Genomic DNA, 19,966 nt, shown 5'->3' with positions numbered 1-19,966 from the left:
TTTGTGAAAGATTACTCTGTGACAAATTATTCATGTCACATGAGTGAATGGGTATGGCACACACATCTGAAAGAGGACTTCTTGTATATTCTGTAAAGAAGACTACAGAGTCACTCTGAAATCCTCTGATGTTTCCTTTCTTTTTTTTCTTAAACACAAGGTTCCCTATAGTCTAGACTAGCTTCAAACTTACTACATAGCTGAGGATGACCTTGAACTTTTGATTCTCTGGCCTGGCCCTCCCAAGTGCTAGGATTACAGGCCTGTGCTACTAGACCTGAATTTAATTCTGATATGGCTGGAAATTTCTTTAATAAACTTTTTATTATATCCATGGTTCAAAAGTGCTTATTAAGATCATTCAAAAAATTTGATTAAAATTGATTGCAAGGCATAGAGCTGAAATGTAACGCAACTAAACAAGTTAAAGCCTACTTCTTCTGGGAAGAGTTCCGTGTCCCTTTCCCCATGGACTTGGCTTTTCTCTCTTGGGTTCACAGTCTATACACATATGACCTTCTAAAGCATCCATTGGGTGTTCTATTATATGGGGTGTAGTAATATTTTATATTTTAGCAAATAAAGCTCACCTGAAGATCAGAGTGCAGAGCTAAGTCACTAGAGGCCAGTGAGTGGTGGCACACACCTTTAATCCCAGGACTCGGGACACAGAGGGAGAGGGATCTTTGTGAGTTCAAGGCCATGACACCCTGGGTGGGTTACACAAGATTGAATCTGTCTAAAAGAGTATCAGAGCCGGAAGGCAGAGGCAGGCGGATCTCTGTGAGTTCAAGGCCAGCCTGGTCTACAAGAGCTAGTTCCAGGACAGGAACCAAAAAAAAAAAAAAAGAGTATCAGAGTTCACACTTGGGGTCAAATGTCTTTAATCCCAGCAGTAGGGAGGTGGAGACAGGAGTGAGATGGTTGGGTGGAGGGAGGAATGTAAGGCAGAAGGAGACGAGCTCAGTGCAGTCTGAGGTTTGGTAGAGACAGATGCAGTTGGGAAATGAAGTGTGAGGACAGTGATGGAGGTGGGTCTTGTATTTATCTGTTGCTTTCATTGGTTAATTAATAAAGAAAACTGCTTGGCCTGATAGGACAGAAAATCAGGTAGGTGGAATAGACAGAACAGAATGCTGGTAGAAAGAAGCCGAGTCAGGCAGTCGCCATGATTCTCCCACCCGACACAGCCACAGGTTAAGATCTTCCCTGGTAAGCCACCTTGTGGGCAACACAGATTATTAGAAATGGGTTAGATCAATATGTAAGAGCTAGCCAATAAGAGGCTGGAACTAATGGGCCAGGCAGTGTTTAAAAGAATACAATTTCCATGTAATTATTTCAGGTATAAAGCTAGCCATGTGGGCGGCTGGGCACCAGGAACATAGCCCGCCACTCCACTCACAACAGGACAGGATCGCCCCTTCAGTCTGAACATTGGTAGAGAGGTAAAAGAACTCTCTAGTGGCTGGTCTCTGATCTTCAACATTAACCCCTATATCTGACTGAGTTTTTATTATTAAGACCAACTAGAATATTTGTGCTACAATAGGTTTTTTTTTTTAAAAAAAGATTTATTTATTTATGTGCATGGGTATTTTGCCTGTATGTATGTCTGTGCACATGCGTGTACAGTGACTTTGGAGATAAGAACAGATATTGGATCCTCTAGAACTAGAGTTACATACAGTTGTGAGTCACCATATGGGTGCTGGGAATTGAACCTAGGTCCTCTGGAAGGGCAATCAGTGCCCTTAGCTGCTGAGCACTCTCTCCAGCTCTGGATGTTCTATTTTTACTGTCTTGTGCCTTTCATGTGAGTTCCTTAAAGGTACAAATCAGGGTTTGACCATCAATTATCATTACTCACTGTTCACTCCTGCCAGAGGACTCTTTGCTAGTAACACTATGGTTGGGAACTGAGCCATAACTGTTTATTCATTCCCTTTGCTTTATATAAAACTGCTATCTCATACCAAACCAAAAACCAAGCAAAGTCAGAGAGGCCAAACTGGAACTAGGCTGGAACTGGAATTACAAGTAAAGAGGTTTCCATCTCCTTCTAGAGGTTCTAAGGATGGTTTTCTGTTTGAGCCCAGAAAATAGTCCAATATTCTGAGGAAAATCCCTTAATGGTGGAACCCCCTTTCTTGGCAAAACCAAACCAAAGAGTCATAGCAACACTACCCTTGTGTTTTTGTGGTCAATATACAGGTAGCTCTGCAAACAGATATCTATGAGATATATCTGAACTTGAAAGACCCTTTTTATAGACAGTTGAATTCAAGTATTAATTCAATAAATAAAAACAGATGGGCAGAGTGGTGACTAGGAATAGCAATGAATCTGCCAACGATTATATGGGTCAGGGAGGAACTGTGCATTTATCAGCTACAATAATTAACTCCTTATCCTCTAGAGTCTAGACTTTTATCTATAAATCTAGGTCAAATGTAAGGGTCCTAGAGTTAGAAAGAGATGGGTTTGAATCTCAGTTTCATCATTTGCTATATCTGTGATAGTGGGCAATTTGGTTAAAGCTCTTTGACCTAGATTTCTCACCTATATGATATAATTTATTATCGTAATGGATATTGTAAAAAATAAAGAGGATAAATACATTTAGTGCTTGTAGTCTAGAGTATGACAAGGAGTAATATTCAAATAATGTTAGTTGATATGAAGTTTGAATGAGAAAATGATATTTTATAAGCTAAGTTTCTATACAAATATGAGACTTTTTTAAAAAAATGTTACTGCATTCCTTCAGTAAAAGAGGGGTGTGTGGTTCTTGGGAGATAAAACTCCTTTCTAGGGCAAATGTGAGGTTAAGTCACAGATGTACTTCATCTGTTTTGTTAGGTTACATAGGGTAGCACAGTTAACAGACAAAGCATGGTTTGGGGTTACACTCTACCTACCTGGCTTTTTCTTTTACCTTTGAAGATCAAACAGCTATGCTTAAAAGATATATTCAAGGACCATCAGTAAAGAAGGTAGCACTTAAAACACAGAACATTTATTTATGTTGAGTGCTGAATATGTTATCAATTTTCAACAATCATAAAAGACAGAAACTTAGTCATCAAGTTTTATTAAGTGAAATAGTACCCTGGGTGAGTGAGTGTTCACAGAAGCTCTCTATGTGAGCAGGAGAAACAGTCTGGCAACAGAGTACAATAGGACAAGGTGAGGAGACATTTAAAGACAAAGGCAGCTGATGATTTTCAAAAAGGCTCATGCAATGGTCATGCTTAAGTCTTAGCTAATGGTCATCTTTCTTACCTTTGTCCAGAGACTATGGCAGCATTTGCCTCAAGTTCTGTAAAAAACAAAAAGGAGAGAATGAGATATAGAAGCTGTTGTTATGTATGTCCATAGGGAGAAGCTAGGCCTCTACAGAACCCAGAATGTTATATTTGGACTAACAAGTCTCCATGTCCTGCAAGAAGCTAACCGATCCTACGTGATATGGAGACAAAGTTAGCACTGGTCCAACTTGATTTGTTGGGAATATAAGATACTACTTGGTCTATTTTTATTTCTAGTTCACACTGTGAAATAATCCTGTTGGATCAACAGGATGAAATTTACATTGCTGGTTCATATTTCATCTAGTTAGAACTAGTTTAGTAAAAGAAGCCTCTTCCTTTCATGTTGAAGAGACTGTTTTCATTCCGAAAATATCACCACCTCCATTTTCTTTTCAAACCCAATTATCTTTAAATATAATACAGTGTCTATTAAAGATTCACTCCTAACCCCCCAAATGACATTCTCACTCAATTTCAGAGGGCAGAGAGCTGTGCTTTGAAATACTACCCAAAGACTGTATCTGTTTCTAAGATTTCACAGACTTCATCAGTCACCAAGCAATGCCCTAGAGACAACTAAAACAGTCTGCCTGGCGGGGATGCATCAGTGAGCTTTCTCTGGGTTTATCAGAGAATGCACATAAACACATGGATAATAAAACACTTCTTTTCAGTACCAGCAAAAAAAACAAACAAACAAATCTTCTACTTCTATTACGTGCCTCTCCATCTAGCTCCATCTCTTAAAAAGGCCTTTCCCTAATACACCAGACAGCCTTGTCTCCTGCCACTGGCCTCCCCCTGGCTCTGTGCCTGTTTTCCCTCATAGAGAATCCAGTACCTGATGCTCAGCATCTAAGCTGCCCAAGGGAGCACATGTTATTAATATCTTTGAAGGCAGAGCACCTAAGTTAAATTTTTTAAATCTCAACTATTTTTCCTTCTTCCCTCCCTCCTTCCCTCTCCCCTTCCCTTCCTTTTTGGTTTTTCAAGACAGGGTTTCTCTAGCTGTCCTGGAACTAGCTCTGTAAACCATGGTGGCCTTGAACTCATAGAGATCTGCCTGCCTTTGCCTTCCAAGTGCTGGGATCATTAACCACCACTGCCCAGCTTCCTTCCCTCCTTTTTAAGTGTTATGGGAGTTTGTGGTAAGGTTCTCATTTTGCAGCCCATGCTACTTTAGAACTCACTATGCAGCCCAGCCTGGCCTAAAACTCCAGGCAATCCTCCCACTTTAGCCTAAGTACTGGTATTACAGGGAATGAGCTATCATCCCTGCCATATGCCACTTTTAATTACCCATGTGTTTATGTGCTAATTATTTGCCTTCTCAGGGCTCAATGCCTTATATGAGACGCATAGGTGACCACATTATATGTTAAGGTTAAATTGAAATAATCCACATGAGTTTTAGTATAGTAGCTGGTACTTAATAATAACTCAATATTTATTGTTAATATTTGTTGCTATCTATGATAGTCACTTTGTACTTTTCCTGTAAGTAGGCTGGACTTCATTGCCTTTAATGCAAAATTCTGGCAGAGGGAATCCTTGCTTCCCATCTTCTGCTTGGCTCCCAGAATCTCTCCTATAAGACCTGAAATCCTGCCACAAGAAGCATACACTAACTCCTTGGGTCTCTATTTCTTTGCTGGGTCAGCTGGAGCGCACAAATTCACCTAATATATGCTCAATAATAATGGTTCAAACAAAAAGACATGCTAACCTGAAGAGTTGCCACCCTCACCATGCCCCCAGGCATCCTATCCTATAGCACAAACTGCCTGGAGCTCCGTATGTAGCCTACTTGGGCCTCATTTAGTAAAGCTCTTGCCCCAGCTTCCTGAGTGCTGGGGCTCTCTGTATGTGTGACATCAGGCTAGTCTGCCCTTTTAATTTAGTGTTTAATTAATTAATTCTGTTTGTTTGTTTTCTGGAACAAAGTCTCTCTATGTAGTTCCAGGATGTTCTGGAACTTAATATTTGAGGAGACTCGTCTCAAACTCACAGAGATCTGCCCAGCCTTGTGCTAGGATAAAGGCATGTGTGACCTGCCCAGCTTGTGTGCTCTTTTGAAAGACGACAAAGAAGTTGATTTTGAAAACTTTTTCACTAATTTATGTAAGTGAAAAGTTCTGAGGGTGTTATATTTTTATGTTTTGAGGCAGGGTCCCATGAAGTCCAGGTGGCATCAACCTTATTTTGTAGTTAAGAATGATTTTTGAATTCCTCATGCTCCTTTCTCTGTCTCTTGAGTGCTGGGATTAGAAGTGTATGCTACCACATTTGGCTTCTGAGGTGATTTTAAAGTGATTAATATAAATTAAACTTTATAAAGGACCTGGGTTCCCTAGTCAATTACTCTAGTAAGTAAGAAAAGACAGTAACAACCCATTTTCTAGAGTAAACAGCTAGGGCAGCATCATGGATTGGGGAGGGGCTCATGAGGCTCCACCTCTCTCTAAGGAGCTATTGGCAGAATATGGCTGCTGGTGGGGTATGGGGATCAGTTTAATTCAATGGTGTAGCCATTGGCAAGCTATTCCTGTGTCAGTAAACAGTTACACACCCACGCTCTCAGCGAGCTGCCCAGAGTAAACTCAGTGGGTCGTTAAAGCCAAGGCACAGAGAGCAGGAAGAGTACCTGTTGAGAACAGGGGAATGGAAGGGGACAGAAGGTCTAAGTATGATCAAAATACATCATAAACATATACGAAACTGTGAAATAATAAAATTTAAAAATATTTGGGGCAGGAAATGGAATCCTTTCCCATTTCTAGTTGGTCTTTTTGTTAGGGGAAAAAAAGAGTACTACTAATGAACCCTTTTTCTTTCTTTCTTTTCTTTCTTTTTTTTTTTTTTTGAGACACGGTTTCTCTGTGTAGTGTAATAGTCCTGGTTGTTCTGGAACTTGCTTTGTAGACCAGGTTGGCTTTGAACTCTGCCTGCCTTTGCCTCCCAAGGGCTGGGATTAAAGGCGTGCACCACCACTGCCTGGCAGAGCCCCTTTTCTTAAACAATTTCTCATTTCTAAAATGTGCAGCACAATGTTAGTTACCATGCAGGCAATCAGAAGCAGGGGCAATGTGGCGGCTGCTGTGTGCTCTGCATACCCATTCTTTCCACAGTGTGCATGAAAGTCATATTGGATATAGAACCCTGAAGCAAGCTTTAAAATATAAGTTGTATCTTATTTTTATCAGCTTATATTCACAAAATCATTTTTAAAAAAATTTGGTCATGTGTATACTTTCAATAAAAGGTTTTACTTTTTTTTATTAGCGTGTGTATGTTCATGTGACATGTGCGATGCCATGAGGGTGTCCAAGAACTTATGAACTACCAGATGTGGGTGCTAGGAACTGAATTCTGGTCTTCTGAAAGAGCATTAAGTACTCTCTCCTACTGAGCCATCAGCCCAAGGCTATACTGTCAATGGTATTCTAACTTCCTTTGGGAACCAGTCATACTTTCTTTTTTGTGCCCTTTAACAACCTTCTGTGACCAAGAACCTGATATTCCTTTGCTCTGGCAGTGTAAGTCACAGAGGCAGAAGTGTTCTTACTGCCATCAAGGAACGTGAGTTCAGAGCTGACTCAGCATCCACAGCAGCTCTCTGTTAGATCACAACTGACTCCTCCTACCAGAAATACCATCCCTAGTGCTAGTTACAATATCTTGGTCACAGGGAGCAACTTAAAGTCATCCAGAGATGGCTGGGATGATTCACTCTAAGTGGGGGGGCTCGAAATACACCTCGACATCTGCCATGGTAATCCAACTATATTTTGGTGCATTCATGCTTGCCACCCCAGTAAGCAACCATATGCCAACTAGCTGGCTGCCAGCCATGGGTAGCAGGATCAGGGAACAGGGGAAACAACTCAGGGTAGGATGGCAGACAAGAGCACAGACATGCCCTTCTTGAGCTCTCTGGCTAATACAACACGACAAATGTGAAAATGAACACACTGGTTGGGAAGAGTGCTACACACGTTCTCCCACTCAACTCAAATTGGCTTGGAAACAAGTAGATAAGACAGGTCCATGTACTTACTGGCATGAGAACATGGGACACCGAGAAAAGCACTGATTCCTTTACATGTAATCCATCCCTCGCCAAGAAGATCCTCTAGATGGTGCCTTACCTGGTCTGGCAATAGGCCCTTGCAGTGCTGTGGCTGGAGGCTCCTTTGGGACTAAAGTCGGTGAGGGGGCTGAGGCAAGAAACAAACAAACAGGTCTTTTACTTTTCCTAACCAAACCAGAAAGCACTAACCAAGCAACTACTTAAGTCCCTATTGAGCCACTACATTCTCAGAAGTCAGTGCTTGAAGCTGACCGTCAATACGACCTCAACAGAGCAACTGTTCTAACACTAAACAGCAAAGACCACTTGAGGCTTTGCTCTTCCTCCTTTGTGCAGATATAAAGAACCAGGAAACGGACAGCACGGGGACAACAGTAATTACAATTTTAGGGCCAATTTCAGGTCATGACTCCTTTTTCTTTTTGTTTGGCTTTCAGACTTACTCAATTTCCTCAGAGTGGTCTTAAACTCTCGATCCTTCTGCCTCAGCCTCCCAATGGTGGGGTTACAAGCATGTGCCACCACACTAGGCTTGACTGTTGTTTTCATTAAAAACTGTCTTAGTAAGTAATCTAGCTACTTTTAGAATGACTATACCAATCACCTCAACATTTAAAAGCTTCTGACTTAGCCCTCTAGAGACTAAATACATTCCTTGATTACTAAAACACACAATTCTGTACTTTTCTATAGCATTTAGCAAGAGTGATGGGTATAAAAATAGACAATAAATTTATATCTAATGAATAAATCAATATAGTATTATTTACTTTTCTAACAAATAGGGTTTTTGCTGTTGTTTTCAGTTTTTCAAGACAGGGTTTCTCTGTTTAACAGCCCTGGCTGTCCTGGAACTAGCTGTTGTAGACCAGGCTGGACTCAAACTCACAGGGATCCACCTGCCTCTGCCTCCTGAGTGTTGGGATTAAAGGCATGCGCCCACCACTGCCCAATTCTTAACAAATAGTTTAAGAACTTTCTAGGAGCTAGGCACTGTGCCAGGCATCCTCAGAGATTCCATCCTTTTGCACATCACTCAGCCTAGTATAGACTGACCACTATGTCACACGGAGAGAGATATAGAAAGTTCCATGGGGGTTCAAAGCAAAAGAATATTCTAGGCCAAAAATGTAAAGAAACATTAAAAATAGTGTCTTTGAAAGATAGAAAGAGGGGCTTGAGAGATGGCTCAGCTGTTAAGAGCATTGCCTGCTCTTCCAAAGGTCCTGAGTTCAATTCCCAGCAACCACATGGTGGCTCACAACCATCTGAAATGAGATCTGATGCCCTCTTCTGGCCTGCAGGCAGACACACAAACAGAATATTGTATACATAATAAATAAATATTAAAAAAAAAAGAAAGAAAGACAGAAAGAACTTAAGATCCCCGAGAATGAGAATACATGACATACTCTAGGACAGAACCTTCCTGGGTCATTCTGTAAAGATTTAAGGCTCAGGTTTTCCAGAACTGTCAAGGGTATATCATCCCATCTTCAGCCTAAAATTCATAGCAAACTACAAGAAAATGTTTTACCCTTTGGTGGAAACTGAACTTTGTAGATTTTTCTCTCTGCTTAGTAATCAAATAATTTATTTTGGATGCTTCTCTGATGAAGCTTAAAACTGTACCTTAACATCTACTTAGCTTAAGAGGGGTTCTCACATTTTCAAACTAAAAGCACAGAAGTCCCTTGGAAAAGAATAGAACCAACTATTATAAACAAAGTAGGTGGCCTTAACTAAAACTGAACCCTTTCTAATTGCTGGTTCATATCCATAAAGCTTATATGCTTCTCTATTTTTATTTGTGATCCAAGTAAAAATATTTTCTAATTACTTCATCATTATTCTCTTAGTATAAGAGGGAAAAGTTCCCTAAGAGAAAACAGAAATGGAATTATTTAGCAGCAGAGAATATACTTAAGCCACACCAATTTCTTCTGGTTTAGACAAGGTCTCATGTAGCTTAGCTTGGCCTCAAACTCAGTATGTAGCTGGATCTTCCCACTGCCTCCTCTCAAGTGCTATGATTATATACGTGCAGCATCATGCCCAGCTTTGTTTTAAATTCTTATAGTTACCTACAACAACAAAATTTAAACTTGCAACACAGAACCCTGCCTAGCAAAGTCCATCTCTCCTACGAACAATGAATTCTTTGCAGGCCTTCACTCCTCCCTGTATCTCTAGCACTGAAGTAAACAGGAGAAAGAAAGGAAGGAACCTTCCCAGAGCTGTCTGAGCAATATGCTGGCACTTGATATTCAAGCTCTTACTGAATCCTACATATCCTGGGAGGTAGAATTACAATCTCCACTTTACAGGTGAAGTATAAGGAACTCACTAGACTGTAACTGGCAACCAGGGGAGCTAAAACGTGAACTCTGATCATAACCTGAAGCTCGTATTTCTGTTCCTCCTTCTAATTAATAGGCACTCAAAGTATTTTAGCTGCATAAATAAAAGAGGTAGTATTAGCTGGCTTAGCTATAACAGAGGCCTCTCAGCTATGGGCACCATTAAGATTGACTTGTCTTTAAGAACATGGAGTTTCTGCATCATTTGAACCTCAAAGGAGAAAGAAACTGTTAGGACACCCGTGCTTTCAGTATTATCTCCCTCTGCAGTACACAGGAAATAACCTGAACTAGATGTCCATTAAATGAAGTTTATAAAGAGACCATGTCTAAAGAAAATGGGCAATAACACTTGAACCATGTATTGATCAATTACAATATTTTAGGTCCTGTGCTAAGCATATCGCATGCATTACCTCATTGAAATCTTGTTAACTATTATTGTCTCCACACTACATAGGAGGAAAATGAACTTGCCCCAGCCCATCAGGCTGGCAAATGTCGGGACAGTTACTATCTGACTCTTCCCGATTTCTATCTTCTTTGGTTTATCATACAACCTGGTTTTCTGGTAAGCTTGTCTGGAGCAATCCAAACAGAAAGGTCCCTGAGTTAGTATACTAAGAGAACAAGGCAAAGAGAACAAGTACCTTTCATGATGGGAAAGGTATAGAGAAGTCACTGTTCACAGGGACCATGCCAGGCTGGAGACTTATAGTATAGGCTCACATGGTGAACATTTCTGAACTTCAATCTTTTCACCCATAGGAAGGAGTAAGACTACATTACATGGTTGGTATAAAGATGATCTGAGGCAGTGTATACAAAATGTTTTAAAGTGAGACTCATCTATCTATCTATCTATCTATCTATCTATCTATCTATCTATCTATCTATCTATCTATATGAAACATGTCATCAGTTCATAAGCCAGGAAGGAATCATGTTAATGAATATAAACTGAACATGGGATTTAAAAGCATATTTTTTAATGTACTTTCAGTAAGTAAATCTATAACTATGGCCATTTTTCTTCCTTTAAGTAGAAATGGGCTCATGCTTTCTCTCTTGTGGGGCGGGTGAGAAAAAAACAACTGACATGAGGAGCGGATGCCAAGCTCAAGTACATACCTATGCTGGGTAGAAGCTCTGGATGAGATCCCACCTTCTCCTCCACTAGGCCACCTGCAAGTGGCTCAGATGCTATGCCACCATGATTGCCTTTTGTGGTTGGCGTTGTGGAGATGAGCTCAGAGGGTACCAGTGTGGTTACTATTGAGCGTACACTGGTGGGGAGAGCACCGCCAGGTAAGATGGGTCCTGTTGAGGTGGAGCTTGGGCCCATGGGGCTAGAGGTCATTTTTAGTAGCGTGGGTGCTGAAGGTGTTGGGGTTTTACTGTCCAGCTCTGTGGAGCACTGTTCTGTTCCCATTAGCCCAGGAGTTGTGGTCTCTAGCCCTGGGCCTTCAGTCTCTCCATCTGCACCATACTGTTCTTCCCCTTTTTCCAGAGAGCCTGTAACTTTCTTACAAGCCTTGGTCAGCAAAATCTGGCCAATTTTGTCCACTTTTCCTTTGCCCTTACTGGATGATACTGGGCTTCGCCGATTGGCAGAGGAGCCTGGACTATTGGTCACAAGGGGAGAAACTACTGTGGTTGGCTGTGGAGAGAGCAGAGTGCTCTGATCTGCTGAGGTGTTCATCTGAGGACTAGCCTCATCTGGATTGAATTCTTTCACTTGCTGGACAGGAGGATTAGGAGCGACAGCTGGAGAAGATGTACTGGGAGGGGAAGGCAGCTGAACAGGAGCGGCTCGCGAGCTAAGGACCAACGGCCGGCCTGTCTGTATGTTTGGAGCAGGACTACTGGAGGGGACATTAGGTGCTACAGGAGCTGAAGAAAATTTTATGTTCTGAGGTATGTGTAAAGGTCCAACAACTGCGACAGAGGGAGGCATCAGGCCACTGTTGGTTGTCAATGGGGTTGCAGGAATTGTGCTTGGCTGTGATCCTTTCATAACCTGAATTATTGAAGATGAATTGATAAAGACAGGTGTAATGAACTGAGGCCGGGCATTAGATTGAGCAGCAGACTGTCCCTCAGAAACCATAACTTTGTTACCCACATTGGGCATTGTGACAACTGTCGACATCAATGCAGAATGTAAGTTTGTTGGCAGGGCTGCTGATGTGTTAGATGAAGTGGTTATGGGATTGGAGGTAACAAATACAGTTATTTGGTTTGGGGGCAAAGGAGTAGAAATGGAGGAAGAGCTGACAGGTCTTGACATTACTGGAGGGATGCTTGGTGCAACATTAGAGCTCACCTCACTCAATTCTGGATGCGCAAGGGTTGAACACGGCTCATTACTGTGAGGTAAGTTTAAGGAATTAGAGGGTTCTTTAGAAGACGGATCCTGCAGTGTGGGAATGACAGATGCTTTTTTGAGGTCCTCTCCTGAAACAACTGGAGGTGCTACTTCCAGATCTGTAAGCCCAGGGGGTTTAATGGTCACATTAGGAGCTCCAGAGTTGTCAAGAAGTTGGCTTAATGATGTTGGTGCTTCTCTCATGGCAGGAGATATCAAATTTTTGTTCTCTTCAACACTGGGGAGTTTGTTAGAATCCAAAGGTTGCCCATCCTTTTTGGATTGATCTTCAGGGACAACCATTTTAGCTTCTTGAGTAGAGACTGCTTTCAGCTCAACGTTTACCTGCTCCTTCCTACCCTGGGAATTCTGGCAATCACTGTCCTGAGGAACGATCAAACTCTCTTTGTTATCCTCAAGAACAGTCCCCACTGCAGGCACAGGTACGGTGGGATTCTGGGGATTAAGCCCACTATTGTTAGGAAAGCTTCCGGATAAAGGGGGATTGGCAATTGGATTTGGACTGACCAACACATTCCTAGGCAGCTCCATGTTCTGCATCAGGGTTGTGTTTGGTTGAGAAGCCAGAGTAAGTTTAGGGGCTTTTGAGTTTTGCCTCCCTGGACTTGGGGTAGTTTTCCTACTGGACCCAGGACTAGACCTCCGACTGTTGCTTGGACTTGCCCGTTTTGTTGTTCCAGGATTAGACTGTTTTCCAGAATTCACCACTACAGAATCTAATTTATGAGCTTGTGGGGCAGCAAAGTTAGGAGGATTATTTATAGTAAGATTTGAAGGTGCTTGCCCGATGGCCTTCAGAGTTGTTGGATTCAAGCCCTGTTGATCAAAGCCCCTATTTAAATTTGGCCTGGGAGGTAAAGGAATATTAATCTGTGGAGGAAAGAGTCCTGCTATGGAGGCATTCAGTCTTTCTGGTGACAGACTAATTTCTGAAGGTTCTGTACTAGGAGGGCGGTTGTTGGGTGTTTGAGGATAATAGGGTCTGGGGCTGGCTCTGTTTGGAGTTTTAGGCCTAGATGTCTGGGTTGGAGCAGCAACATTTGGAAAGTGGTGGCCATGGGAGCTAGGCAAGGAATTTACAGAAGGTTGTTGGGGAGTTGCACCTTGAGTTGCTGAAAGGGTAGATGGTCCCGATTTGGGCCCTGCCATCATTAACTGGTTCTGAGAAACTACTAAATGTGAGGGCATGTTATTTGGGGCTCCTGAAACAGACGGTACTTCACTGCCACTAGCTTCAGGAAGTGAGGACATCTCTCCTAGTGGTGAGCTAGAGGAATTCTGTGGGTTCTCCTGGTATACCATTTTCCTTGAATTACTTCCCAAAGGAGTATTCACAGACATTGGCATTCTTTGTTTATCAGGTGATGGTGGCACAGAGGCAGGTCCTTGCAAACTAACCATAACAGGTACATTGCCACTTGGCTGCATGGGCATTCTCTGAGAGTCTGGGTTCAGAGGACCCCGTGGAGGATGGACATTTTGGGAGACTGGAAGCCTAATGGATTTAGGATCTTGCTGCATCATGAGCATCATCATCATTTGTTGTTGTTGTTGCTGCTGCTGCTGCTGCTGCTGAGACTGTGGCTGACTAGGTGGTGGTGGCTGCTGCTGCTGCTGCTGAGGCAGTTGTGGTTGTGGCTGCTGCTGTGGTGTCTGTGGTGGGGGTGCCACATGTTGCATGAGTTGAGGAGGCATCTGTTGCATTGGCCTCTGTTCAACTGGTTGAGTAGGATAACCTAAAATAAGCCCCCCAAAATCAGGGAAGTTAGATTTTCAACAAGAAAACTTTGCTACCTGTAGAGTATAGCTAAGCAGTACTCAGAGGTAGCAGACTGTGCACAAACAGCTCAGGCATGCTGCTCCCAGGACAGCCCCTTATTATCTGACACAAGCAAGGGGGCACGCTGCTTAAGGAAGCAAAAAGCAAAGCATTAAGAATATGAAGCCCCTTTAGGCTGTGAATGAAGCATTACTGTATTAAGACTGCATATGTGCTATAAATCTATGAGCTGAACATGAAGAGAGAAAATTCTACCAACAGCAAATGGCTGGCTGCCCAGTTATTTAGGTTTCATGTAGAAATAATCAAAATAATCAGTAATTCACTGTGTATATGAAATAACATATTTAGAAATCACTTTTTCTCGTAGCAGAGGACTTATTTTTCTCAAGACTTGGTTTTGATGAAAACAGCCCTTTTATTCCTTCAATTAAAGTAAAAGATATAATTCTAGGATTGAGATTTTTTTTTTTTGAGTTCTTTAAAATGGGATTTTAATTATTCTGGTCCGTGGTCTCCATATACCATTTTGTATCCTTTGCGTTCCATCCTTTGGAGGAAAACTGAATGTATTGTACTGCCCCTAGGTTGTATCAGTTTAATAAACAGAGAGTATAAAGACTGATTGTTATGTTGAAATAATATGAAGAATTAAAGTTTTTATGCATATTTGTCTCTATTTACTTTCGTATATAGAAATTTTATTTGGAAAAGTATTTTCTTTGAATCCACAATTGGAAAATAATAAAGCCAGAAGCACAAACCTCAGGAATAAAAAGTAGTTTGGGGATAAAAATTTTGAAAAATAATACCTTCTAGATTTGCAGAAGGCAACATCTATTATGATTCCCTCTTTTATAATGATTTACTTGAAGTTTCTGAATAAAAACTTTATACAATCATCATAAAGGGAAGGAAGATTCAAATTAAAACAAGAATCACGGCGGTTCAGAGTAGGAAAATGGGCATATGTTGGGGATGTGATTCCATAATTACATTTATTCCACTGTTGCATGAAAAATAATTTGGAAGGTTTCCAGAAAGTGCAAGAACATGATTAAGTGGCTCTGGCAGCTGGAAGAAATTCTGGGCCAAGATTTTCTTAGAGTGGCTACCAAACACTTTGGTCAGACTCTGTGCTCGACAGAGTTATTGTCTTCTAGGTAAAGACTTCCATGATACCAATGAGCAGACTCCAGTTCTGAAGTTGTTTTTTATTTGTTTGTCTTTGTTTTTTGGTGATAGGGTCTCAAGTATCCCAGGTTGGCCTTAAACTCATATAGCTGAGGATGATCTTGAACTGTTAACTCTCCTGCCTCCACCCTGCAAATGCTGGGACTATAGATAGGTGTGTGCCACCACACCTGGTTCAATTTTGAATATTTTCTTTAAAATCCTTTGTTTTTGTTTTGTTTTAGGCCCAAGTAACTTCTTGACATTTGTAAATCTGGCATTCCAAGGGGTAAAACACAACAGGTTCTTATATAGTCAGTCTGGGGCTTCTACATTAAGAAAACTGTAATTTCTGAAAAAGTGTGTTTGTGTCAAGGTTATAATACAGATGCTTTTCATCTTTAAAGTGAGTTTATCAGACAGCACAATAAACACCAAAGACAGTAATATGCATACACAACAGCCTCTCAGAGGTCAGAGCTAAAGGCTTAAAGGAACCATTCAGAAGCTGGAGGAAACAGCTCGAAGGGGCTTAGTGATAGGAAGGTGATTGGGGTGAGAGGGAAAGCCAGGTACACACAATGTCCCATAACACAATCAATAACTACATTTATTAGTCAAGGAATACAAAGCCCTTATGCCTTTATGGGCCAGGCAGTCGAAAAGAAATTAGGCTGCATAAACCACTGCCCAACTACAGAGCAACTGACTATTTCTAAAGTGAATTAAACTCAGGTATTTGTTTAGACACCAATAGCAATTCAAATCCATTAAAGGCCAAATTCAGGCTACAGGTTCCCAGACTGCAGAAAGGAGGCAATAAATGTTTGAAGGAATTTTGGAATCCACATAAGAGTTCAGATGTCTGAGGTAAGAGGGACCTACCTTCCTGATCACAACGTCTTCTGAACATATTCACCAAGGACTAGAGACTACCTATCAGGCTCATGAGTGACAAATCTAGTATGCTAAGCAGTTTGTAATAAGTAACATCGAGTCTTGACATCATAATGAATATACTTTTGAAATATAAAAATGAAAGATAGATTAAAGGTTAGTCCTAAAATAGTATTTTTAATATGCCAAAATGGAGGTGAGATTACTCAGGAGGAAGAAATAAAGCATTAATTCTTCTTTCCTCCCCGCTTCAGTTTTTGAAGACAGGGTTTCTCTGTGTCTCCTTGGCTGTCCTGGAACTTTTTTTTGTAGACCAGGCTGGCTGAATTAACTCTTTATATCCATAGGAGAGGGCTTGTGAACCTTTGTCATTCTAGAATAAAGTTGTAAAGTCATTGTTTATGCCAAGAAAAAACAGACAGAGATATTGTGGTATCTGGGTTGGGAAGAATGATTTTAGATTTTTATAAACCTACTACATCCTTTAACATTTAAAAGAAAACATTCTATAATCAAAGAAGGGGCTTCATTACTATTGGCACTATTCATTATAATCTATTAAGCTGACAGTAGTTATATTGACATGTATTTTGTTACTTTTCATACACTGCTTATGTTTTAAAGAATCACAATAAAATTTTTATTAAAAAAGTCACCTTGTTTTAAATTCTAGTAGTAGTTCTCTGCTTTGAGAAAGTCTAAGGAAAAGAATTGCAGGCAAGCAGGATACAGTATAAAGTTCTCTATATTATAATATTTTATTCTGATGCCAACTAGAACTACAATGCTGATCAAAAAAAAGGCACTTTCTATTCAGTCTAATTTGAGGACTTAAAATGAAGCCAATTAAACAGGCATGCAAGAGTGAATTGACATGCATGTTTACAGAAGTTATACTTTAAGTATTTACTTAAATATCAATGCAGCGCTTACACATTACATTTCTGAAGCAGACTAGTTAGTAGGCAGAGCATTACTGTTTCCTTGAAGAGAAAGAAGGCGCAAATGCAATGCAAAGTATGCAATTTTAGTTAATATTTTATTACCTGGTGGCCGGTTTGAAAATTCTGGCAGTTTAGGGCCTGTGTTGTCCAAGTTGATTCCTTGTTCTCCAGGTAATGACTGTTGATCAGCCTCCTCTAGACCAACTGGACGATTATCTGGGGTGCTAAAAGATAAGTAGCACAAATCAAGTAAGTTGTAGAAGGAATACTTACCTACAACTACAATGTGCTTATATGTCATTCTTATGCTTTATATCTTTCTAGTCTGGACACTCAATGTTGTCATGAATAAACTGGCCATTTCATTAAGCCTTAAAATTCACTTAATCTTAGCACTGAATTTAGTGTTTCCTTCTAATTTCTGATACAATGTTTCATATAATGGTACACCCCTTAGGTAATGATTGATTGGGATTTTGAGCTACCAATATTCTGAAGTGCTATACCCGCAAAACAAGTATCCAGTGTGGCTACTAAATTAAAACCAGGTGCCAATGACTCAACATCTGTAAGGTAACTGGTACAGATGGTGTTCAGAAGAAATACACAACTTTGTTGTGGCCACAACAAAGTTATTTACCTTTGCTTCAGAACAAACACTTGTAGACATAACCATTGGCATTAGGATTCTTTTTGTAACTTAGAATTTCAGTGGAAAAGGAAAAAAAAAAATGAAACCTTTCTTTTCTCCTACTAACATCCACATTTTCTACTTTGTTTTTTTTTTTTTTTTTTTTTTTTTCCCCCAGATAGGGTTTTCCCTGTGTATTTGCTCTATAGAGACCAGGCTGGCTTCAAACTTACAGAGATCCATCTGCCTCTGCCTCCCGAGATGCTATGGGACAATGGTCTTGTATCTTGTAAAGATTTATCACTTGTATTGGTTTAATAAAATGCTGATTGGCCAGTAGCTAGGCAGGAAGTATAGGTGGGGCAACCAGACTAGAAGAATTCTGGGAAGAAGAAAGGCTCAGTCTGCAGTTGTCACCCAGATGCAGAGGAAGCAAGATGAGAATGCCTCACTGATAAAAGGTACCAAGCCATGTGGCTAACACAAATAAGAATTATGGTTTAATTTAAGATGTAAGAGTTAATAAGAAGCCTGAGCTAATAGGTCAACCGGTTTATAATTAATGTAGACCTCTGTGTGTTTCTTTGGAACTAAATAGCTGCAGGACTGGGCAGGAGAGAAACCTCTGTCAACAATGAGTGCTGGGATTAAAGGTGTGTGCCACCACTGCCTGACTTAACATCCACATTTTTGAGAAATCATATTAATTACATTCTTCATTTGGTTTGTTTCTTATTCCCAGTTGCACCTTTCTTTCCTACCTTACCTTCCCTTTGATCTGATTACTGTCATCCATTCACTTTTAGATAGTATTTTGTTCCATTATACTCTAAATAGTTGTATAAATCACATAAATTCCTTAAAAAACCACTAGAGATGTGGCTCAGAGATCACGATCACTGGCTGTTTTTCTAGAGGATCCAGGTTCAATCTCCAGCACATTCATGGTGACTCACCAACCATCTGTCACTCCAGATCCAGGAGACCATACACCCTTTTCTGGCCTCTTGTGGAACCAGACACACATACACTGGTGCACAGACATACACATATCCAAAATACCCATACACATAAAAAAAAATAGAGGAGAAAACCCCCAAAACTGTGAGCATGTAACATCCTAAATATAATCACATCATTGCTACTTTGTTCCCTATGTAATTCCTTACTTCAAGTCACAAATGAGGAGTTCCTGGTATCCTCACTTAAAAAAAAAAATACAGCTAAAACAAAATTAAAAAAAAAAAAAAACGAAATCCACTAAATTCAATTATCTGCTTCAGTCCCCCTCTTATTATGGATGTAAAAACAGAAGCCATAATTGTATAAGACAGGTTTCACAGTAAACTAACAGTAGAACTGGAGGCAGGCTATCTTTCAATTAAGTCTATAGTCTCTTTTTCCTAGGAACCCCTATGGTGTACAAGGTCCTTTAAAAGATATGTTCAGTGAACAGTAAAAATCTCTTAGGAGGCTGGTGACAAGAGCAAAAATTTATACGTATGGCAAATAAATAACTGCAATTTATTTTTCAGCCTATTAGAGAGAAAAAAAATAACTATCACCATTAAAAAAAAAATTAGTCAGACAGGTTGATAATAGCAGGAATTTAACTGAGGACCAGGTATTAAGAAACGAGGTGGAACGTTTAAGTCTGAACTCATGAAAACATATGTTGCTACTACACAATGACTGGCTTTTAAGATTCAAGAAGTAGCAAGCTGAGCTTATTTAAACAAGGCTCCTGTTTGAGTTCTCTCTCTCTCTGTCTGGTCTTTATGTCAGTCTTCCCCCTTCTCTCTAAGGTCTATGTAGCCCACACAAGCCTCCTGTCTTTGCTTCCTCAGTGATAATAAGTTTAAGTCATCATACGTGGCCTAGCACTTTGTCTACAACTGCTTCATGTTCGTTAGTCATCAGTCCCTGTTAATAATGTCTCTGAACTCCAGTTTTATGATTAAAGGCTGAAAATCCACCTTAGACAATATCCCTTCAGGAAACATTTAGTCAAGAGTCAGAAACATAACTGAATATGTAGCTTTAGAATATGAACTGTAACTATTAATTATCTTTCTTATTGTGGCTTATGAAAGAGCTCCTCTGGGGAACTTTTACTGTACGGAAAACTGATTTAACAGGGGCAATCATGTGTTTAAGCTTTTAGAGATAAGGAACTTTTAGAGAAAAGAAACTCATATAAATAAGTAAATGTTTCCTTCAATTGAGAGGTGGCAGAGTATCTCCATGAGCAGTTTTCCTTCACCAAACACATTTTGTCTCTCCAATTCCCCAAGAGCCAGGATAACCCTGAAGTCTCAGCTCTGTGGAATGGCAGTGGGGTAGCACTGATCACTTTTCAGGCTGAGGGACACTACTCCCACTGAGATT

The 19,966-nt window shown here is 40.4% G+C and overlaps 1 protein-coding gene across 8 annotated transcripts in view; it reads right to left on the bottom strand.

Annotated features, from left to right (window-relative positions):
* Ncoa6 (nuclear receptor coactivator 6) overlaps positions 1-19,966 on the bottom strand; it is a 95,896-nt gene that overhangs the window by 9,214 nt on the left and 66,716 nt on the right. For 7 of the 8 annotated variants that reach the window (XM_050150709.1, XM_050150708.1, XM_050150707.1 and 4 more), the window contains 4 exons: positions 17,050-17,171; positions 10,896-13,889; positions 7,463-7,531; positions 3,286-3,322 (listed from right to left, as the gene is read on the bottom strand). In XM_050150709.1, coding sequence (XP_050006666.1) covers positions 3,286-3,322; positions 7,463-7,531; positions 10,896-13,889; positions 17,050-17,171 — 3,222 coding nt within the window. The remainder of the gene's footprint in view (positions 1-3,285; positions 3,323-7,462; positions 7,532-10,895; positions 13,890-17,049; positions 17,172-19,966) is intronic. The other variant, XM_050150714.1, reaches the window with a different exon arrangement.

This window comes from Alexandromys fortis, unplaced genomic scaffold (assembly GCF_014885135.2).
Source record: "Alexandromys fortis isolate MF-2015 unplaced genomic scaffold, M_Fortis_MF-2015_v1.1 scaffold_27, whole genome shotgun sequence".
In the NCBI taxonomy this organism is placed as follows: domain Eukaryota; kingdom Metazoa; phylum Chordata; class Mammalia; order Rodentia; family Cricetidae; genus Alexandromys; species Alexandromys fortis.
The sequence above is the reverse complement of the archived record's forward strand: the minus strand, read 5'-3'. Positions and strand labels throughout refer to the sequence as shown.